Source organism: Mus musculus, chromosome 8, assembly GCF_000001635.26.
Source record: "Mus musculus strain C57BL/6J chromosome 8, GRCm38.p6 C57BL/6J".
Classification (NCBI taxonomy): domain Eukaryota; kingdom Metazoa; phylum Chordata; class Mammalia; order Rodentia; family Muridae; genus Mus; species Mus musculus.
In genome coordinates this window covers 21,278,925-21,298,375 of record NC_000074.6, presented here as the reverse complement: position 1 = coordinate 21,298,375, position 19,451 = coordinate 21,278,925, and the positions used below count along the sequence as shown (strand labels likewise).

The window sequence follows — 19,451 nt, the reverse complement described above, 5'->3', positions numbered from 1 at the left end:
GCATATTGCAAACAATTTATTGAGAAGTGATCATCAGGCCCCAGCATCAGTGGCCTCAGAGCCGATGGTTGTCATATCTTTGTCATCTGCATATTCAGCTGCAGCAGAATACGAAAGTTAAAAAAAGATTTCTGCAGGTCCCAAAAACGCGTTCTCTTCTTTTGCAGCCTCTTATTCTACAATAGCATATCAGCTTTTTTGACACTGGAGACACAAAAAGAATCCGGCAATAAGTTTTGCGGTTGGCAGCATGTAATAGTATGTGATCCTATGGGGATATGTGATACAGCATGAATGTGCTGTGTTCGACACAGTACAGCCTTCAGCATGGACATCTCAACCAATAACACACTTCATGGGTGTTGGTCATGTACTTGAGAGCCATTCTGATGTGTCTTTATTTTCTGTGTTCCTTTTGTCACAGTGTAGACACTAGGGTATACTCATAAATTGATTCAAAGTTCCTTTACAGAAAGAAAAATTTTTACTAAAACCCAAGTCTAGTCCTGATCTAGAAGTATCTACTCAGAGTATTGGAGCACTCTTATTGTTGAAATTCCCATGTGTATCTTTTTACATTAAAAGCCTTATGAGAAAATAATTCAATTAAAATTACTTTCCTCTCATTACTACTGTTATGAATATAAAAGGAATCAAAATAGAGTTGCCAAGGGAGCCACATTACTCTACCAGTATTCTAGAGCTCATCTTCATCCCTCCCTCAGGAGACTGCAAGCATCCATCACACTGGGTACCACTACTCACATTCTTCATGAAGAGCAGACCCTTCTTGGCCTCCAAAGGAGATAGACACAGCCTGGTCCTCTTCCCCTGGCTGCTCCTCAGTATTAGTCTCTTCATCTGTTTTGTGGATAGGATCAGCCTGGGCCTGGAAGGCCAGCAGGACAAGGGCAGAGAGGAGGACAAATGTCTTCATGGCTGGGGGTCACCTGGAGAATTGTTGAGCAGGAGCCCAATGTGTGGAGAGTGAGTAGCCAACTTGCATTTATAGGGCAGAGAAAGGTCTACACTTAGAGAAGGCACTCTTTGATGGGAACTGGGAGAGTCTGTTATCATCAAGATCCCTTTGATGTTCCTCTGTTCTGAAGGCTACTATCATGATGTTGCAGTGTGTGTTCAGTGACATCAGCCCTTCCATTATTAATTATGAAGGGGCCTTGCTATCTTCCCGTGTTTCCCATCTGCTTGAGTATTTACCGCTCAGTGGTCAGGGAAGTAAAGAGCTAGGCACTTTGTAATTTATAAAGCTCATGGAACAAAGGATTTTTATGTTTTGAATTTGCAGGACGTTCTCCTCAGGTAGTCTGGAGCAGAGTTTGACTAGGTGGACTGGAGAGTCAGTTCTTTGCATGATTCAGGTATTATCAATCATCCTCCTGTGAGGTAACATTGTGAACTCCCTACTCAGAGCCATTATAGAGAAAGTAAGATGGCCTTATTGTGCCCCTAGTGAATTGAGTTTAAGAGACAGAGTTTGTAAGAATGTAGCTAGAGTGAGATGTTCTGTAGAAGCCAAAGTGTCTGAACACATCTCACAAGAGTGTGGTCCAGGAGCATCTCCATACTTGGGACTCTCAAGCCATGTGTCATTCCACATGTCTGAGATTCTGCAATGTTTTTACTTTCAGAAAATGAGTACTGATCTACAAGAGATGTAATGTAGAGAGGGCCATAAGCTAGTACCCAATCTTAAAAAGTGTCATCACGCCATACATGACCACTGTTCTCTATGTGTTTCATCCCATTTGTCACACTACATACACAACAAAAGGTACAGAACTTCCTGATGTTTTCATTCTCTGTATGGCGTCCCCCTGTCATACATAGCACATCATATTTATGTGTTAATACTATTCATTTGTTAAAATGATTTTATATAGAGGTCTCAAAAAGAATTAGCTAAGCAGCGAGAATACTATTTTACATGCATATTAACCTCCACACCACACACACACCCATATATATGTGCGCGTGTGTGTATGTATGTATATATATATATATATATATATATACATACTTATGTAATTGTTTAATGACCTCTTGAATACATCTGTAGACTTTGATTTGAGTTAAGAAGTCCACCTTATATTTCAGACACATTGTTACCTTTCCTGCTCATCACAGAATTGATCTAAGTAGCACTTTCTAAAATATGCATGCTCAAAAGGCCACCATGCTCATGTGAAAGTTTTCTACTATGTAATTTCACATTGTACCCTTCCTACCAGTGTCCGGTACAGAACTGGCTAAAGAAGTCTTAGAGAATCCTGAACCACAGAATATATCCTTAGAGAATTTTGCCCTTTTTAAGTACAGCAAAATTTGTTCTGCACCCTCTTTTCATTTACTTATTGCTTTGTGTTCTCTTTTTTTGTTTCTTACCAAGCCCTGGTAGCATCAGATATCTCAATTGAGGAAAGACACCTACTCATGGACACCAGAGAATGTAGAAACCAGATTCCTCTGTCTGAGGAATTGCATGCAGTCATTTACATACTACTAGGTTTATTGAGCCTTGGGGGAAAGCAGTTTTTTGCTTTGTGAATTTCCAGCTTTGTTGGCTGGAACTTTATGGTTTTACTGCAGATTGATAAAAGTACTATAATGTTTTTCTTATATTCCTCATCCAATCTGATAGACAAAATTGATATTTCAGTATTATAACAGTTCATCTTTATCATGCTTTGTCACCAGAAGTGCGTGTACTTGTGTTTTGTCAAATGTTCCACTGAGAGGTTAGTTGGCACATTCTTTCTACATTTGTAAAAAAGATGTACTTATTTTTGTTTTAGAAGTGATTTGGCAGACTGTACGTGTGTGTGTGTGGCTATTGTCTGTGGAGAGCAGAGTAGAGAGCCCAGTCCTCAAGAACTGGAGTTCCAGAATGCTGTGAGCAGCTATGTGGGTGTGAGAACTGAACCTAGGTCTTTTACAAGAGCACCTAGTATTCTTTACCTCAGAGCCATTCTTCCAGGCCCACATTTCCTCTAATGAATCTTTAGCTACTGTTCAAAAAGTCTGGAAATTGTTTCTTTGTAGCACATCTTAAAAATCTTCTTAAGATAAACATTTTTCTTCCTCCAGTTTTTTTTTTATTCCAAACAGCCTGGCATTTAAATCTCTTAATAATATTTCTGAGTTATTTTTCTTTCAATTTAAATCTGTAAGAGTCAAGCTTTGTGTTTTAGTGGCATTAGCAAAATTCCTACCACATCCTGTGTTTAAGTCAGTTACAGTTCTTACACACCCTCTGCCACAAGGGAGGAAGTTCCCCCTTCTCATGTAGAGTGTTGAGCATCTTCAGTTTTCCAAGGTATTATGTCACATGTGAATGCCAAATGAGATGTTGGGAAGTAGGGTAGTGGTTGGTTCAGGTGGGCCACAGACACTGAAATGATGTTGGAAAACTGAAGGAGCTCTTTGTAGTCCATTGCTATGTCTTCTTGTAGTGAATCTTGTCCAAACATCATCATGTATTCAACTATGTTCTGCAAAGAATATATGTTAACCCCCAGTGGAATCTGAAGTCTCTGGTCTTGCACATGCCCCACTTAGGCACATGGGAGGGCTAGCCCTCTTCCTGTCTCACAGGCGTCAGGGCTCTGGTTACCCACAGGAGGTTCTTGGCAAGATGGTTCTCAGCTTGAGAACTTGCATCTTCTTATGCTCTCCTGTACTGCATCCTGGACTCTGAGACAGTGGGGGTGTTCTGTTCTGCACATCTTTTCCATCACAAGCCAGAGTGTAAAAACTCAACAGAACTCGAATTTATCCTCAATAATTTACTCTATTTCTGTAGTAGGGATCACATATATGAGCTATTACTTCTGATAACTGTCAAAAAACACCCTCATTTCTTCGTATATTTCTAATGAATATGGGTTATTTATTGGTGGTTTAACATCAAATCTCAAAGGAGATAATTAGTAGAGGCAGAGATCAAGGAGAAGAAGTAGAGACACCATCTGTCAAGAGATGTCTTTCAACCTTGGGCTCCTATCAGGCTCTAAAGAAGGAAAACAAATAATCTCAATAAATGACAGAAGGCATCACTCTAAAACACAGGAGTTAAGGTGGAATATGGGATAGCGGTAAAGTGTAAGAGTTCTGGCCACAGCCTGTTGCCTAATCTTTAGTGTCTTCTGAGTATGGCAATTAACCTCTTTAAAGTTCCTTTACAAACCCACAAAATATCAGTCAATGAACTTGACTATTTTAATTGGTTATTCTGAAAACCTCTTATCCAAGGAGAAAAAAAGATCTTAGCAATTAGTAAGTATCAGCTAATAGAAATACACTGCACATATTATATACTTTGAGAATGCTGCCTGGCTTATCACAATTTTCAAATTATCATTTTTTCTATAAAGTTACAACACAAAGCTGTTTCATCTCTACAATAAATAAAAGTTTAGTATTCTTACTTTAGGTAAGAAGTTGTCAAAATCCATAGCATTTAAATTTTGTATTCAATATAGAATGTTTCTATTCATTAAACTAATGGGGAACGTATCTTCTCATTTCAAATACCTCAAGAACTTTATAGCTTTCATCTGTTTGTTAAAGAGATATCCCACCAAATAAGCACTTTTACACATTAGATAAAAGATGTTACATGCAAGGATATATGAGCCTTGGTTGAGCAGAGAATGATAGAGAACCTTTCAGATATGAATGATGGTGAGAAGAATAAAACTAGTAAAGGTCTGACAGTATAACGTGTAGGTATTTCTCACCAGAAGACTATGATGAAGGCTATTGATTGGAAGAGGGCTGAGCTTCATATTTGGCTGAGGAACGTCCTCAGAGCATGGAGACAAACATCCTTCTTTTAAAGATGCACATTTAGGAACTAAAGATTCCTAGTGCAATTCTCATTATGAAAAAGTGTACACACTTTTTCTCTGTGATCTACACACAGGGTGCAGAGTCCTATTCAGAAGCTATAATATGGGCTTGTCATAGAGCAGGCTGGTATGTGCCATTAATATTTGTTGTTCATTTGAATTTTCTGTGATCAGCAGGTTATTTTAAAAAGATCTTGGGCATCTATAGGGTATGTTTTCATGATATCATAGGTTGGTCACTGAAATTTCTTTAGAGTTCTATGTAGCAAAAAGTTTTGGCTTTGGCCTGTTTCAGCAAATTTCTCCAACCCAGTTATGACCTGGCAATGAAAGCACAACACACTTAACATGATTCCATGCTGTGCACATCTATTGGGCAGATCTACTCATTCACTACCATCTTCCACATCTATAAGACCCCTTAGAACTTTCAGTTTCTCCTGGCCTATGCTTCTGCTCTCTTCCTCTTCCTCTTCCTCTTCCTCTTCCTCTTCCTCTTCCTCTTTTTCTTCCTCTTCTCCTACTCCTCTCTCTCCTTCCCCACTCCTCCTCCTCTTCCTTCCCCTTCCTTTGTGTCCTCTCTCTCCCTCTTCCATTTTCTCCTTCTTCCCTCTCCCCCATCCTGCTCCACCTTCCCTGTTATCTGCCTAGTCATCAGCTCTCCTTTATTTTACAAATAAAGTTGGGAAGCAGGTTTTCAGGAATTCACCTGAGTGCTGACTCATTCCTTGTTTGCAACCCCTCACAGGAGAACAGATTTAACATAAAATAGAATTAGGCCCAGGGCTATTCACGACATTGGCCCACATGGTAGAACATGTGGACAATACCATGTTGATGGAGAAGATGTGATTTCAATTGGGACATGTCTTCTGAGCATCACAACCTACAGCAACTCTCAGTTATTATAAAAACTGGCAGTTCCTCAATGTTTGTTCAAGTCCAAGTGAAATGGGATGTTTGAGACTCTTTGGAGTTAGGCTAAACTAGAGGACCTTTTTTTTAGGACAAAAGTATGCTTTCTGTAACTACACGCAGGGAAGTCTGTCATGTGAACATTACCATTTTCTTAAAATTTGTTTTGTATTTATTTATACACTTATTGTATGTACAGAGAGAACTCATGTGCCATAGAACTCATGTGGAGGTCAGAGGACAGCTACTGGTAGCCTGTTTGTTGCTTCTACAATGTGGTGTCTGAGATTTGAACTCAGGTTGCCAGGCATAGTACATGATGCATTTTTTTTGTGCATCAAGGGTGAGCAGGAGGTTAGATACAAAGAGATAAACCACTCTGCTCTGGCTACTTCTCTCTCTATCAACTTGTCTGTTCATTAGATAAGAGTCTCTAGCTGCATATCTATCAGTAGATGGCTTAGTGGGCCATCAGTAGAAAGAGAGGCTGATTGGTCTTGCAAACATTATATGCCTCAGTACAGGGGAACACCAGGGCCAAGAAGTGGGAATGTGTGGGTAGGAGAGTGGGGGGCGGGGAGGACATGGGGGTGTCTTGGGATAGCACTGGAAATGTAAATGAAGAAAATACCTAATTAAAAAAATAAAAATAGATAAAATCATATAGTACAATAAAAAAAAAAAGAAAGATTCACCCTCAAAAATGAGTCCCACTTTTTCATGATCCATTTTTCAGTTGAAGGACATTATGTCCTTTCCTTTCTATAGGTGCTGAAAACTCAGATGCAATAGAAATTGTTGAGCCAGTAACTGTAAGGTAGGATCCTGAGTCCTGGGCATTTGCTAAGGAGTGGTACAGCTGTGCCATGGAGATTTCCCTGTAGTTTTGTAAGAATTCTCCACACTGACTTCCTTGGTTCCTGTGCCAGCTTGCAATCCCAGCAACAGTGCCTGAGGGTTCCCCTTTCCCTAGACCCTCTCTCCCACTTGTGGACAATTGTTTTCTTGATCTTAATCATTCTGACTAGGCATAGATGAAACCTCTGAGAACTTTAAATTTCCATTTCTCTGATAAGAATGTTGAACCTTTTAAAGCATAATTCTTGGCTAGTATTATTAGTTCTTTGTAAATTTCCAACAACTGGTTATCCTATTTGGATAATACTCACCACTGAGCAAACTCTTACCATATCCACCCCTTTCCCTATCCACCCATGTTCATTTCCTTTTTTATTTTTTTAATTTTTGTTTTTAAATCCATTTGGGTCAATTTGTACTGCCAATATGTTTTTATACTTTCTACTGGAACATGATCAATTCACCAGAAGATACACTGAGAAAGAACTGTCGCTCACCTAGCAACTAACAATTGGCAATACCTCCAGGGCAAGTGGTGGAGTTTTTGTATCCAACTCCCAGGTCCCTGCTAGGATATGCTTTGCCTTGGACTTGCACAGTACAGTCATGGCATGTCAAACATTCTTGATCTCATTTCAGTCACTTTATTTCTTCTTTTCCAAAATTCTCTGTTCAGACCCATATATGATATTTAATTAGGTTGTTTCACTAACTGTCTTCATTTAATTTCCTAGTTTTTTGTATATTTTGGATGACAACCCATACATTTATGTAGCTTGCAAAGGGTCTGTACCACACTGTGAGCTTCCTCTTTACTGGACTGATTATTTCCTTTGCTATAGGGAAGGTTTTGTTTCATAAGGTCCTATTCTCAGTTATAGGCCCCAATCCTGAATCTTAGCCATAGACACATGGACATATGAGAAATGTTAAATAGACTCTATTATACATACATATTTGCATATGTATCCATTAAAATTTTATGAATATGCATATACATGTAACAATTATAATTTAAAATGAGAGAGTACATAGCTCTTCATATATATAATATTGGCACTGTTGTGCATGATTTACAGAATCTCTGAAAGCTTATAATATTCTGTGGCATTAGGTTTATAGTTTTTATGTCCTCTGTCATTCATACTCTGTCTTTTGTACCATAAACACATACCTTCTATGTCCTCTTCCTGAGTCTTTCTCTTGAAGGAAGGCACTCATGAACCTTGTCATTCTGACAGAAAGAGTAAATTCACATCAAGCAGGACAGCAGATGGCACTACCAAGTCAATAGACAGCAAAGTGATTCTGTTGACTTCTTCCTATCCTATTCTTAATTTTCTATCCTTCTGAATGCAATCTTTTTTCCATGGTGAGCCAACGCACATATTTTAATCGAAGATCCAGAGTGGATCCTGCACTGTTACCTCTAGCCTTGAGCCTGACACGTTTTAGCTAGAGTGGAACCCCCTAATTAGAACGATGACTTGGGTGTGAAAACCCTTGCCCTAAGAGTGTAAAGTTCTCACACCTGGCTTCTAAGACTATAGCTGACCTGAGATAGAGCTGACTTTGTCTCAGTTGTTTTATTGCCCAGTTTCTGCCAGTTTTTGTGTTTACATTCCTCTGTTTAGTGTAAAAGTCATTAAGCATCTGGTAACCTCATTTGTACCTTGCTGCTATGTGACTTAACTTCCCTATTTTCTTCTGTATAAAAAGCTTAATGCTCAATTTGACAAACTACATTCAGATTCTACACAATCTCGAGTGTTGGTCTATCTGTCATTCCCTACAACTCCTTGCCCACCTGTGACCAGAGACCCATTCCAAGCAGACAAAGGGACCCAGAGGATCTGCAGCATGAAACCTTGCATTTAAAAGAAAAATTCTCCCCAAATTGTAAATGGTCAAGAAAGAATACATGATCTTATTGCATCCAGGGTCAAGAATTTGCAACAGGGAGAAGTGTTAAATAAACTCTGGAGACAAAGAAAAGAGTGACTTTTAGCCAAGTGAACTAGAGGAGAGTCCTTGGAAAACTTTAGTAGAGAGGTTGACCAATGTGATTTTGTCATGTGTTTGCTGATTGACACTTACTGGAGTTATGCTCACTGTTCCTAGAAACAGAGGACCTATACCCTAAGATAATTACATTTCAGAGGGATGACCCATATTGACTTAACTGTTAAATTTATTTTGCTCAGGTTACCAGTGACTTATTTAAAGGCTAAAATGTCTTGTGGACTATGATAACTGCCTTCTGCTTTGAATCTTCTAATTGGAATTCTGTAATATTTGAGGCGAAAAGAGTTGTAATGGCTTTCTCTTCTAGCTCAATCAGTGGTTCTAGTCTCTGCCATGGTTGCTATAATTGACCAAGTATGATGCTTCTAGCATGCTTTCTTCCTCAAAGTGTGAAAGGGTATCATATTCGCCTAGCATGGTTCCATCACTATTGAATGCCCACAACTATATTTTACGTGAATCCACAACATCTGTGCTACTAGAACCTGCAATTTGGAGGTCACCATAACTGTTGTCCTTTCATTTAGGACATGGTTTTCCCTGAAGGAATGTGTGATGATTTAGAATCTGACTCTTAGCACCCTGTACCATGACTGGAGGCCCCTGCTTCAACAACTGCCTACCAAATTCTTTATTTATCTTGCATATCTCTTCCATGCTGCATTAAACCCTTCAAAGCTGCAGGGTAAGTCACTTGAGTGTATCTTGTAGAGCACACTGCAGTCATTAGACATGTACACTTTTTGTATATAAAGACATTTTCTGTATAGAAACTGTATTTTGTCCTATACGACTTTGGACACTACAGATTACATGCAGATCATAGTGTGGGATGCCCTGATTTTCATCCTACCCATTCTGCCCTGACTAACTTTTTTAATATTGATAAAATTGTCTCCACAGAGCCAAATGTAACTCTCAGTTTATAAGCCATAATTCAGGTCTGTTTCATTAAAATTTACACACTTTTTAAGGACACTGTAGCTTTCAAAAAAATCATTTTAGTACTCTGTAAACCTGAAAGCCAAAGTGTTAGTTTTTCTTAACATATAGGCAATGTCTTTTGAGAGTGAGTCAAGAGTACCCAAAGGCAGAGTCAAAAATCAGGAGCAGCATATGTGAGGATCATGAGCATTCTGAACTTTCTATTCATTTTATTTCTGAACCTGGAGTCATCCCTAAATTGATATTAATTGGAGCCAGTATCTTGCAAGTAAAAAATTATAGTATTCATTCATCTGCAAAGGTTTCCTAGAAGGTCCTGGTACTTTATATACAGAGCCTTGACTGAGCCTTGTAGCATATATTGAAAGAATGTGAACACAAAGGAAGCATATTGCGAACAATTTATTGCGAGGTAGTCATCAGGCACCAGCATCAGTGGCCTCAGTACTCATGTTCGTCTTGTCCTCTGTGGTCTCCATGTTCAGCGACAGCAGAGTGTGTACATTAAATGACCCTTTCTGCAGGTCCCATTCATGCGTTCTCTTCTTTTGCAGCCTCTTTTTCTACAATAGCATACCAGATCTCTCAACGCTGGAGACACAAAAAGAATCAGGCATTATGATTTGAGGTTGGCAGCATGTAATAGTATGTGATCCTGTGGGGATCTGTGATACAGCATGACTGTGCTGTTTTGGCCACAATACAGCCTTCAGCAAGGATATCTCAACCAATCACACACTTCAGGGGTGTAGGTCATGCACTTGAGAGCCATTCTGAGGTGTCTTTATTTGCTGTGTTCCTTTTGTCACGATGTAGACACTTTAGTATACTTGGAAATTGATTCAATGTTGCTTTACATAAAGAAAGATTTCTACTAATACCCAAGACTATTCCTATTCTATATGCATCTAATCAGAGTATTGGAGTTCTGTGAGTGTTGAAATTCCTGTGTATATCATTTTACAGTAAAAACTTATGAGAAAGATACTCAATTAGAGTTGCTTTCCTCTCGCTCTTAGTGTTATGAATATAAAAGGAATTAAAATCGTATTGCCAGAGAGCCACATTACTCTACCAGGATTCTAGGGCTCATCTCCATCCCTCCCCCAGGAGGATGCAAGCATCCATCACACCGGACACCAATACTCACATTCCTCTTGAAGAGAAGAGCCTTCTGGGTCTCCAAAAGAGACAGACACAGCCTGGTCGTCTTCCCCTGGCTGCTCCTCAGTTTTAGTCTCTTCATCTGTGTTTTGGATAGGATCAGCCTGGACCTGGAAGGCCAGCAGGACGAGGGCAGAGAGGAGGACTAGTGTCTTCATGGCTGGGAGTCACCTGGAGGATTGGTGAGCAGGAGCCCAATGTGTGGAGAGTGAATATCCAGCCTGCATTTATAGGACAGAGAAAGGCCTACACCTAGAGAAGGCACTCTTTGATGGGAAGTTGGAGAGGCTGTTAACCTCAAGTTCCCTTTGATGTTCTTTTGTCCTCAAGGCTGCCACCATCGTGTTGCACTGTGTGTTCTGTGACAAAACCCTCCCACTGATAATGATGAAGGGGCCCTGCAGTCTTCTCCCATTTCCCATCTGCTTGAGCATTTACCTCTTATTTTTCAGAGAAGAAAACAGCTGGGCACTGCCTAATTTGATAAGCTCAAGAAACAAAAGATTTTTATGTTCTGGACATGGAGCCTGTACTTCTCAGAAAGTGTGGATCAGACCTTGACCAGGTAGACTGGAGAGTCAGTTCTTTGCATGATTCAGGTATTATCAATCATCCTCCTGAGGGATAACATTGTGAACCCCCTACTTGAGGCCATTATAGAGAAAGTAAGATGGCCTCATTGTGCCCCTAGTGAATTGCATTTAAGAGACAGAGTTTGTAAGAACGAAGCTAGAGTGAGTTGTTCTGTAGAAGCCAAAGTGTCAGAACACATCGCACAAGAGTGTGGTCCAGGAGCATCTCCATGCTTGGGACCCTTAAGGAATGTGTCATTCTACATGCTTGAGATTCTGCAGTGTTTTTATTTTCAGAAAATGAGTACTGATCTACAGGAAATGACATGCACAACGTAGAGAGGTTCAAAAGCTAGTACCCAATCTTAAGAAGTGTCATCTCGTCATACATGACCACTGTTCTCTATGTGTTTCATCCCATTTCTCACACTACATACACACCAAAGCGTACAGAACTTCCTGCTGTTCTCAGTTACTGTCTGGAGTTGTCCTATCACAAGTGCAACTCATATTTACATGTTAATTAATACTATTCATTTGTTAAAATATTTCTATGTAAAGTTCAGTATGATAGTTAGCTAAGCAGCAAGAATACTATTTTACACACATATAAAACTTCACAAGCTTGTATCCTTGGTCCCTCACAGACCAATCTACCCAGGAGAGTTCACAGACAGCAGAAGCAACATAGCCTCTGAGACAGGCCAACTTTCCTGCCTTGGTCTTCCTCCAGGAGGCAGAACTGAGCTCCAGACCTCTGTGCACCTTTTCTGCAAGAAGAGAGCTTGCCTGCAAATAGTACTCTGACCACTGAGACTCAGGAGGCAGTTGGACTTGCAGAAGTGCTGAGAGAGGTTAACAGAATCAGAGAAGGAAAAAAGTCCAGCCAGAGAGAGCTATCAAGATGAATGCTAGAGATTAACAGATGGTGAGAGGCCAATGTAAGAATCTTACTAACAGAAACCAAGACAACTCACCATCATCAGAAGCAAGCACTCCCACCTTAGCAGGTCCTGGATACTCCAACAAATTTTCCCATGCAAAATTTGGAGTTAAAATTGTATATCTTGATGCTGGTAGAAGATTTTAAGAGGGAAATTAATAACTCCCTTTAGTGAAACACAGAAGAACGCGGCTGAACAGATAGAAGGCCTTAAAGAGGAAGCACAAAAATCCTTCAAAGAATTATAGGAAAACACTGCTAAACAAACAGAAGCCCTTAAAGAAGAAGCACAAAAATTCCTTAAAAAATTACAGAAAAAGTAAACAGGTGATGGAATTGAACAAAACCATCCAAGATCAAAAAAGTGAAGTAGTAACAATAAAGAAAACCCAAAGGGAGACAACTCTGATGATAGAAACTCTAGGAAAGAAATCAGAATCCATAGATGTGAGCATCAGCCATAGAATAGAAGAGATGGAAAAGAAGATTTCAGATGCAGAAGATTCCAAAGAAAACATTGACACAACAACCAAAGAAAATGCAAAATGCAAGATGTACCTAAACCAAAACATCCAGGAAATCCAGAACCCAATGAGAAGAAGACCAAACCTACGAATAAAAGGCATAGATGAGAATGAAGATTTTCAACGTAATGGGTCAGCAAAATTATAGAAGAAAACTATCCTAACCTAAAGAAAGAGATGTCCATGAGCATACAAAAAGTCTACAGCACTCAAAATAGCCTGGACCAGAAAAAATTCCTCCCAACAGAAAATAATCAGAGTAACAAATGCACTAAATGAAAACAGAATATTAAAAGCAGTAAGGAAAAAAGGTCAAGTAACATATAAAGGCAGACCTATTAGAATTACTCCAGTCTTCTCACCATAGTCTATGAAAGCCAGAAGATCCTGGACAGATGTTATACAGACCCTAAGAGAATACATATGCCAGCCCAGGCTACTATACCCAGCAAAACTCTCAACTATCATATATGGAGAAACCAAAGAATTCCATGACAAAACCAAATTCATACAATACCTTTCCAAGAATCCAGCCCTTGAAAGGATAATAAACAGAAAACACCGAGACAAGGAAGGAAGCTACAGCCTAGAAAAACCAAGAAAGTAATCCTTCAACAAACCAAAAAGATGACAGGTACAAGAACAGAATCCCAACTTTAACAACAAAAATAACAGGAAGCAATAATTATTTTTCCTTAATATCTCTTAATATCAATTGACTCAATTTTCCAATAAAAGGACACAGACTAACAGACTGGCTACACAAAGAGGACTCAACATTTTGCTGCTTACAGGAAGCCCAGCTCAAGGAAAAAGACAGACACTACCTCAGATTGAAAGGCTGGAAAACAATTTTGCAAGGAAATGGTCTGAAGAAACAAGGTGGAGTAGCCATTCTAATATGGAATAAAATAATTTGACTTCCAACTCAAAGTTATCCAAAAAACAAACAAACAAACAAAAACACAACAACAACAAAAAAAAAAAAAACAAGGAGAGGCACATCATACTTATCAAAGTTAAAATCTACCAAGATGAACTCTGAATTCTGAATATCTATGCTCAAAATGCAAGAGCAGCCACATTCATTAAAGAAACTTTAGTAAAGCTCAAAGCACAGATTTCACCTCACACAATAATAATGGGATTCTTCAACAACCCACTCTCATCAATGGACAGATCCTGGAAACAGAATCTAAACAGAGACACATGAAAACTAGCAGAAGTTATCAAACCAAAGTTATCTACAAAATGTTTTAACCTAAAGCAAAAGGCAATACGTTCCTCTCAGCACCTCATGGTACCTCCTTCAAAATTGACATAATTTGTCACAAAATAGGCCTCAACAGATTCAAAAATATTGTATTATCCAATGCATTGTATCAAATCACCACCGACTAAGGCTGATCTTCAATAACAGCATAAATAATAGAAAGCCAACATTCACATGGAACCTGAACAACAGTTCACTCAATGATAAGTGGGTCATAGAAGAAACAAAAAAGGAAATTAGAGACTTTTTAGAATTTAATGAAAATGAAACCACAAAATACCCAAGCTTATGGGACACAATGAAAACAGTCCTAAGAGAAAACTCATAGCCCTGAGTGACTCCAAAAAGAAACTAGAGAGAGGATACACTAGCAGCCTGACAGCACTCCTAGAAGCTCTAGAACGAACAGAAGCAAATTCACCACAGAAGAGTAGGCAGCAGGAAATAATCAAAGTCAGTGATGAATTCAACCAAGTGGAAACAAAAGAACTATTCAATGAATCAACCAACCAAGGAGCTGGTTCTGAGTAAATCAGGAAGATAGATAAACCCTTAGCCAGACTCACTAGAAGGCATAGGGACAGTATCCTAATTAATCAAATCAGAAATGAAAAGGGAGACATAAACACAGAACCTGAGGAAATCCAAAACATCATCAGATCCTACTACAAAAGGTTATACTCAATAAAACTGGAAAACCTGGATGAAATGGACAATTTCCTAGACAGATACCAGGTACCAAAGTTAAATCAGGATCAGATTAGCAATCTAAACAATCTCATTTCCTCTAAAGAAATAGAAGCAGTCATTAATAGTCTCCCAACCAAACAAAGCCCAGCACAAGATGGGTTTAGTGCAGAGTTCTATCAGACCCTCAAAGAAGACCTAATTCCAACTCTCCACAAACTATTCCACAAAATAGAAACAGAAGGTACTCTACCCAATTCATTCTATGAAGCCACAATTACTCTGATACCTAAACCACACAAAGATCCAACAAAGAAAAAGAACTTCAGGCCAATTTCCCTTATGAATATTGTTGCAAAAATAGTCAATAAAACCCTTGCAAACCGAATCCAAAAAAACAGGTCAAACGATCATCCTTCATTACCAAGCTGGCTTCATCCCAGGGATACAGGGATGGTTTAATATATGGAAATGCATCAATGTAATCCTCTATATAAACTCTATATAAGCTCAAAGACAAGAACCACATAATCATCTTGTTAGATGCTGAGAAAGCATTTGACAAAATCTAACACCCCTTCATGGTAAAAGTCATGTAAAGATCAGGAAATCAGGGCCCATACATAAACATAATAAAAGCAATATACAGAAAATTGGTAGCCAACATCAAACTAAATGGAGAGGAACTCAAAGCAATCCCACTAAAATCAGGGACTAGAAAAGGATGCCCAGTTTCTCCGTACTTATTCAATATAGTACTTGAATCCTAGCCAGAGCAATTTGACAACAAAGGGAGATCAAAGGGATACAAATTGGAAAGGAAGAAGTCAAAATATCACTATTTGCAGATGATATGATAGTATATATAAGTGACCATCAAATTCCACCATAAAACCAGGGATCCATACCAGATTATGTTATGGATCTGAGGATGGGGCTATCTCTGCATGGTTCCTCCATCCCTTTCAGCTCCAGACTGTGTCTCTGTAACTCCTGACACCGGTATTTTGTTCCATTATCTAAGGAGGGACGAAGTATCCACACTTTGGTCTTCCTTCTTGAGTTTCATGTGTTTTGCAAATTGTATCTTGGATATTCTAAGTTTGTGGGCTAATATCCATTTATCACTAAGTGCATATCATGTAAAATCTTTTGTGACTGGTTTACCTCACTCAGGATGATATCCTCTAAGGCCATCAATTTGCCTAAAAATTTATTAAATTAATTGTTTTTATTTCCTGAGTAGTATGTCATTGTGTAAATGTACCACATTTTCTGTATCTATTCCTCTGTTGAGGGACATCTGGGTACTTTCCAGCTTCTGGCTATTATAAATAAGGCTGCTATGAACATAGTGGAGTATGTGTCCTTATTACCAGTTGGAACATCTTCTGGGATATGGCCAGGTGAGGTATTTCTGGATCTTTGGGTAGTAATATGTCCAATTTTCTGAGAAACTGCCAGACTGATTTCCAGAGTGGTTGTACAAGCTTGTATTCCCTCCAGCAATGGAGTTGTGTTCCTCTTTGTGCACATCCTTGCCACCACCTTTTTTCACTTGAATTTTTGATGTTTGCCATTTTGACTGGTATGAGGTGGAATCTCAGGGTTGTTTTGATTTGCATTTCCCTGATGATTAAGAATGTTGAACATTTTTTCAGGTGCTTCTCAGCCACTCAGTATTCCTCAGTTGAGAATTCTTTGTTTAGCTCTGTGCCCCATTTTTTATGCAGTTATTTGATTTTCTGGGTCCATCTTCTTGAGTTCTTTGTATATCCCCTATCTGATTTAGGATTAGTAAAGATCCATTCCCAATCTGTTGGTGGCCTCTTTGTCCTATTGACAGTGTCTTTTGCCTTACAGAAACTTTACAATTTTATGAGTTCCCATTCGTTGATTCTCAATCTTACAGCACAAGCCACTGGTGTTCTGTTCAGGAATATTTCCCCTCTGCCCATATCTTCGATGCTTTCCCCCACTTTCTCCTCTATAAGTTTTAGTGTCAATGTTTTTTGGTGGCATTCCTTGATCCACTTAAACTTGAGCTTAATAAAAGTAGATAAGAATGGATTAATTTGCATTTTTCTACATGATAACCGCAGGTTGTGCCAGCACCAATTTTTAAAAATGCTGTCTTTTGCTGGCATATTCAATAGTGTCTGGGTTTGGTGGCTGATTATGGGATGGATCCCCAGGTGGAATAGTCCCTGGAGGTTTACCAGCCAAATTTGTCGAAAGGACCCTGATACAGCTGTCTCAAGTGAGGCTATGCCAGTGCCTGGTAAATACAGTAGTGGATGGTCACAGTCTTCTATTGGTTGGAACAAATGGCCGCCAATGGAGGATCTAGAGAAAGTAACCAAGGAGCTGAAGGGGACTGCAACCGGAAAGGTGGAACAACAATATGAACTAACCAGTACCCCCAGATCTCATGTCTTTAGCTGCATATGTAGTAGATCATCTAGTTGGTCATCATTGGGAGAGAAGCCCCTTAGTCTTGCAAACTTTATATGCCCTAGTACAGTGGAACACTAGAGCCAAGAAGTGGGAGTGGGTGGGTAGAGGAGCAGGGCGGGGTGAGGGTACATTGAACTTTTGGGATAGCATTTGAAATGTAAATAAAGAAAATATCTAATAAAAAATGCTGTCCCTTTTCCACTGGATGGTTTTAGAGCCTTTGACATAGATCAATTGGCCATAGGTCTTTGGGCTCATTTAGGTCTACAATTCTATTCTATTGATCTACTTGTCTGTTGGAATTTTGATGGGGATTGCATTGAATAGGTAGATAGCTTTTGGCAAATGGGTATTTTTATTATATTAATCCTGCCAATCCATGAGCATGCGATATCTTTCTGTCTTCTGAGATCTTCTATGATTTCTTTCTTCAGATACTTGAAGTTCTTATCATACAGATCTTTTACTTCCTTAGTTAGAGTCACATCAAGGTAGTTTGTATTATTAGTTACTATTGTGAAGGGTGTTGTTTCCCTAATTTCTTTCTCAGCCTGTTTATCCTTTGTGTAGATAAAGGCCACAGATCTGTTTGAGTTATCTTATATCCTGCTATTGCCCTGAAGCCGTTTATCAGGTTTAGGAGTTCTCTGGTGGAATTTTTGGGGTCACTTATATATACTATCATATCATCTGCAAATAGTGATTTTTGACTTCTTCCTTTCCAATTTGTATCCCCTTCATCCCCTTTGTTGTCTAATTGCTGTGGCTAGAATTTCAAGTACTATATTGAATAGGTAGGGAAAAAGTGGCAGCCTTGTCTAGCCTTGCACTGAAAAGTAAGCTGTTGAGACCCAGGAGTGTTTGTATATTTTGCTCAGCTGCTCCAATATACTTTCCCATAAAAAAACTTTCTGCATGACACTCTGATTAAGAGTCCAGAGTGTTCCAGGAAAGGAGGGCAAGCTCCACAGAGAAGTGTACAGGTAGCCAGGTACTAACCATCAGGTGGCATGGCTGTGCTAAAGGTTTGTCTTTTTCAGAGAGTCTTCAGAGAACTCTGTGCAGTAGGGTTGGGTACCAGTCTACTGAGCTCTAAACATCACTACATTAGTTCTAAACCGGCATTTCAAGAAAAGCAAAAGAGACCCGTTAAAAAAAAGTGGCTGGAATGTATGAATTCATAGATCTTGTGCACACCAGTGAGAATTTGAGCTCATCAAAGCCACCACAACCCTTTGTTAGCACTTTGGAATTTGGAAGACTTGGAAATCTCTTCTGCTATTACTAGAGTTAAACTAGGACCTTAAAGTGTCTTAAGGGGGTGAGGGATAAACATGGAAGCATCCTCATATATGCCTGTTGAATTTGGTGGGTGGTTGCTAAGAACTGGAAGCTTAGGGTTTCCAGGTCCCTCTGCAGCCACTATGTTTGGTTCAATTTTCAGGCACCTGTACGGGTGGCATGAGCTGGTATAGTGACTGAGGATACTGTCTGTGGGACCTGATCCCTCTTGCTTTATCTCTATGTGTCACAGGATATCTCGTCATGTAAGTAACATTATTCACATGTTACAACAGGTTAGCATCAGTCGAGAAAGGTAGATAAAGGTATCTTAAGATACCTACACCTAGTTTTTCTGAAGATATGCCTGAATACCTGAGCACATGGTATGTGTATGTGTGTGTCGGTGTGTGTTTAAAGTCAGTCCTCTATATATCAAATCCAGCTTCCACAGATATGCACAGATACTTCACATGATGTATATATCTGGGTGAGACTTCCTGCTTTGCCTCTTGTCTTAGAGACTTTGACTGCTCTGAACAGACACACCAAAGAAACACTCTCTCAAATGTTGCCATAAGGACAATATTTGACTGTGGCTGGCTTACAGGCCATCAAGGCAGGAACATGGCAACATTTAGGCTGGCAATGTGCAGGAGGATCTCAGAGTTGTACAGCTTCATCTGAGGCTGCTAGCAGAATATTGACTTCCAGACAGGTTGGATGAGGGTCTTAAGGCATGCACCCACAGTGACAAACCTACTCCAACAAGCCCACACTTCCCTAAAGTGCCACTCCCTGGACTGAACCTATACAAACCATCACACTTCCTATTTGGTGTCTTTTCTACTTAATGCTACTTACAGTATTGTTTGTAGAGCTGACACACATATTCATTCAAGGCCAGACATATGATTTTGTCATGTCCTGCTTGTCAAA

General features: G+C 39.3%; 2 protein-coding genes across 2 annotated transcripts; both read right to left on the bottom strand.

Moving 5' to 3' along the window:
- On the bottom strand, positions 1-982 carry Defa5 (defensin, alpha, 5). The gene is made up of 2 exons (NM_007851.2): positions 766-982; positions 1-204 (listed from the first exon to the last, which is right to left on the bottom strand). Exons 1-2 carry the CDS (start codon positions 935-937, stop codon positions 95-97), a joined length of 282 nt encoding a protein of 93 aa, NP_031877.2. The 5' UTR covers positions 938-982; the 3' UTR covers positions 1-94.
- Positions 983-9,998: 9,016 nt separating this feature from the next.
- Positions 9,999-10,967, bottom strand: Defa3 (defensin, alpha, 3). The gene is made up of 2 exons (NM_007850.2): positions 10,762-10,967; positions 9,999-10,202 (listed from the first exon to the last, which is right to left on the bottom strand). The coding sequence occupies exons 1-2, from the start codon at positions 10,931-10,933 to the stop codon at positions 10,093-10,095; spliced, it is 282 nt and encodes a 93-aa protein (NP_031876.1). The 5' UTR covers positions 10,934-10,967; the 3' UTR covers positions 9,999-10,092.
- Between the last annotated feature and the right edge of the window lie 8,484 nt (positions 10,968-19,451).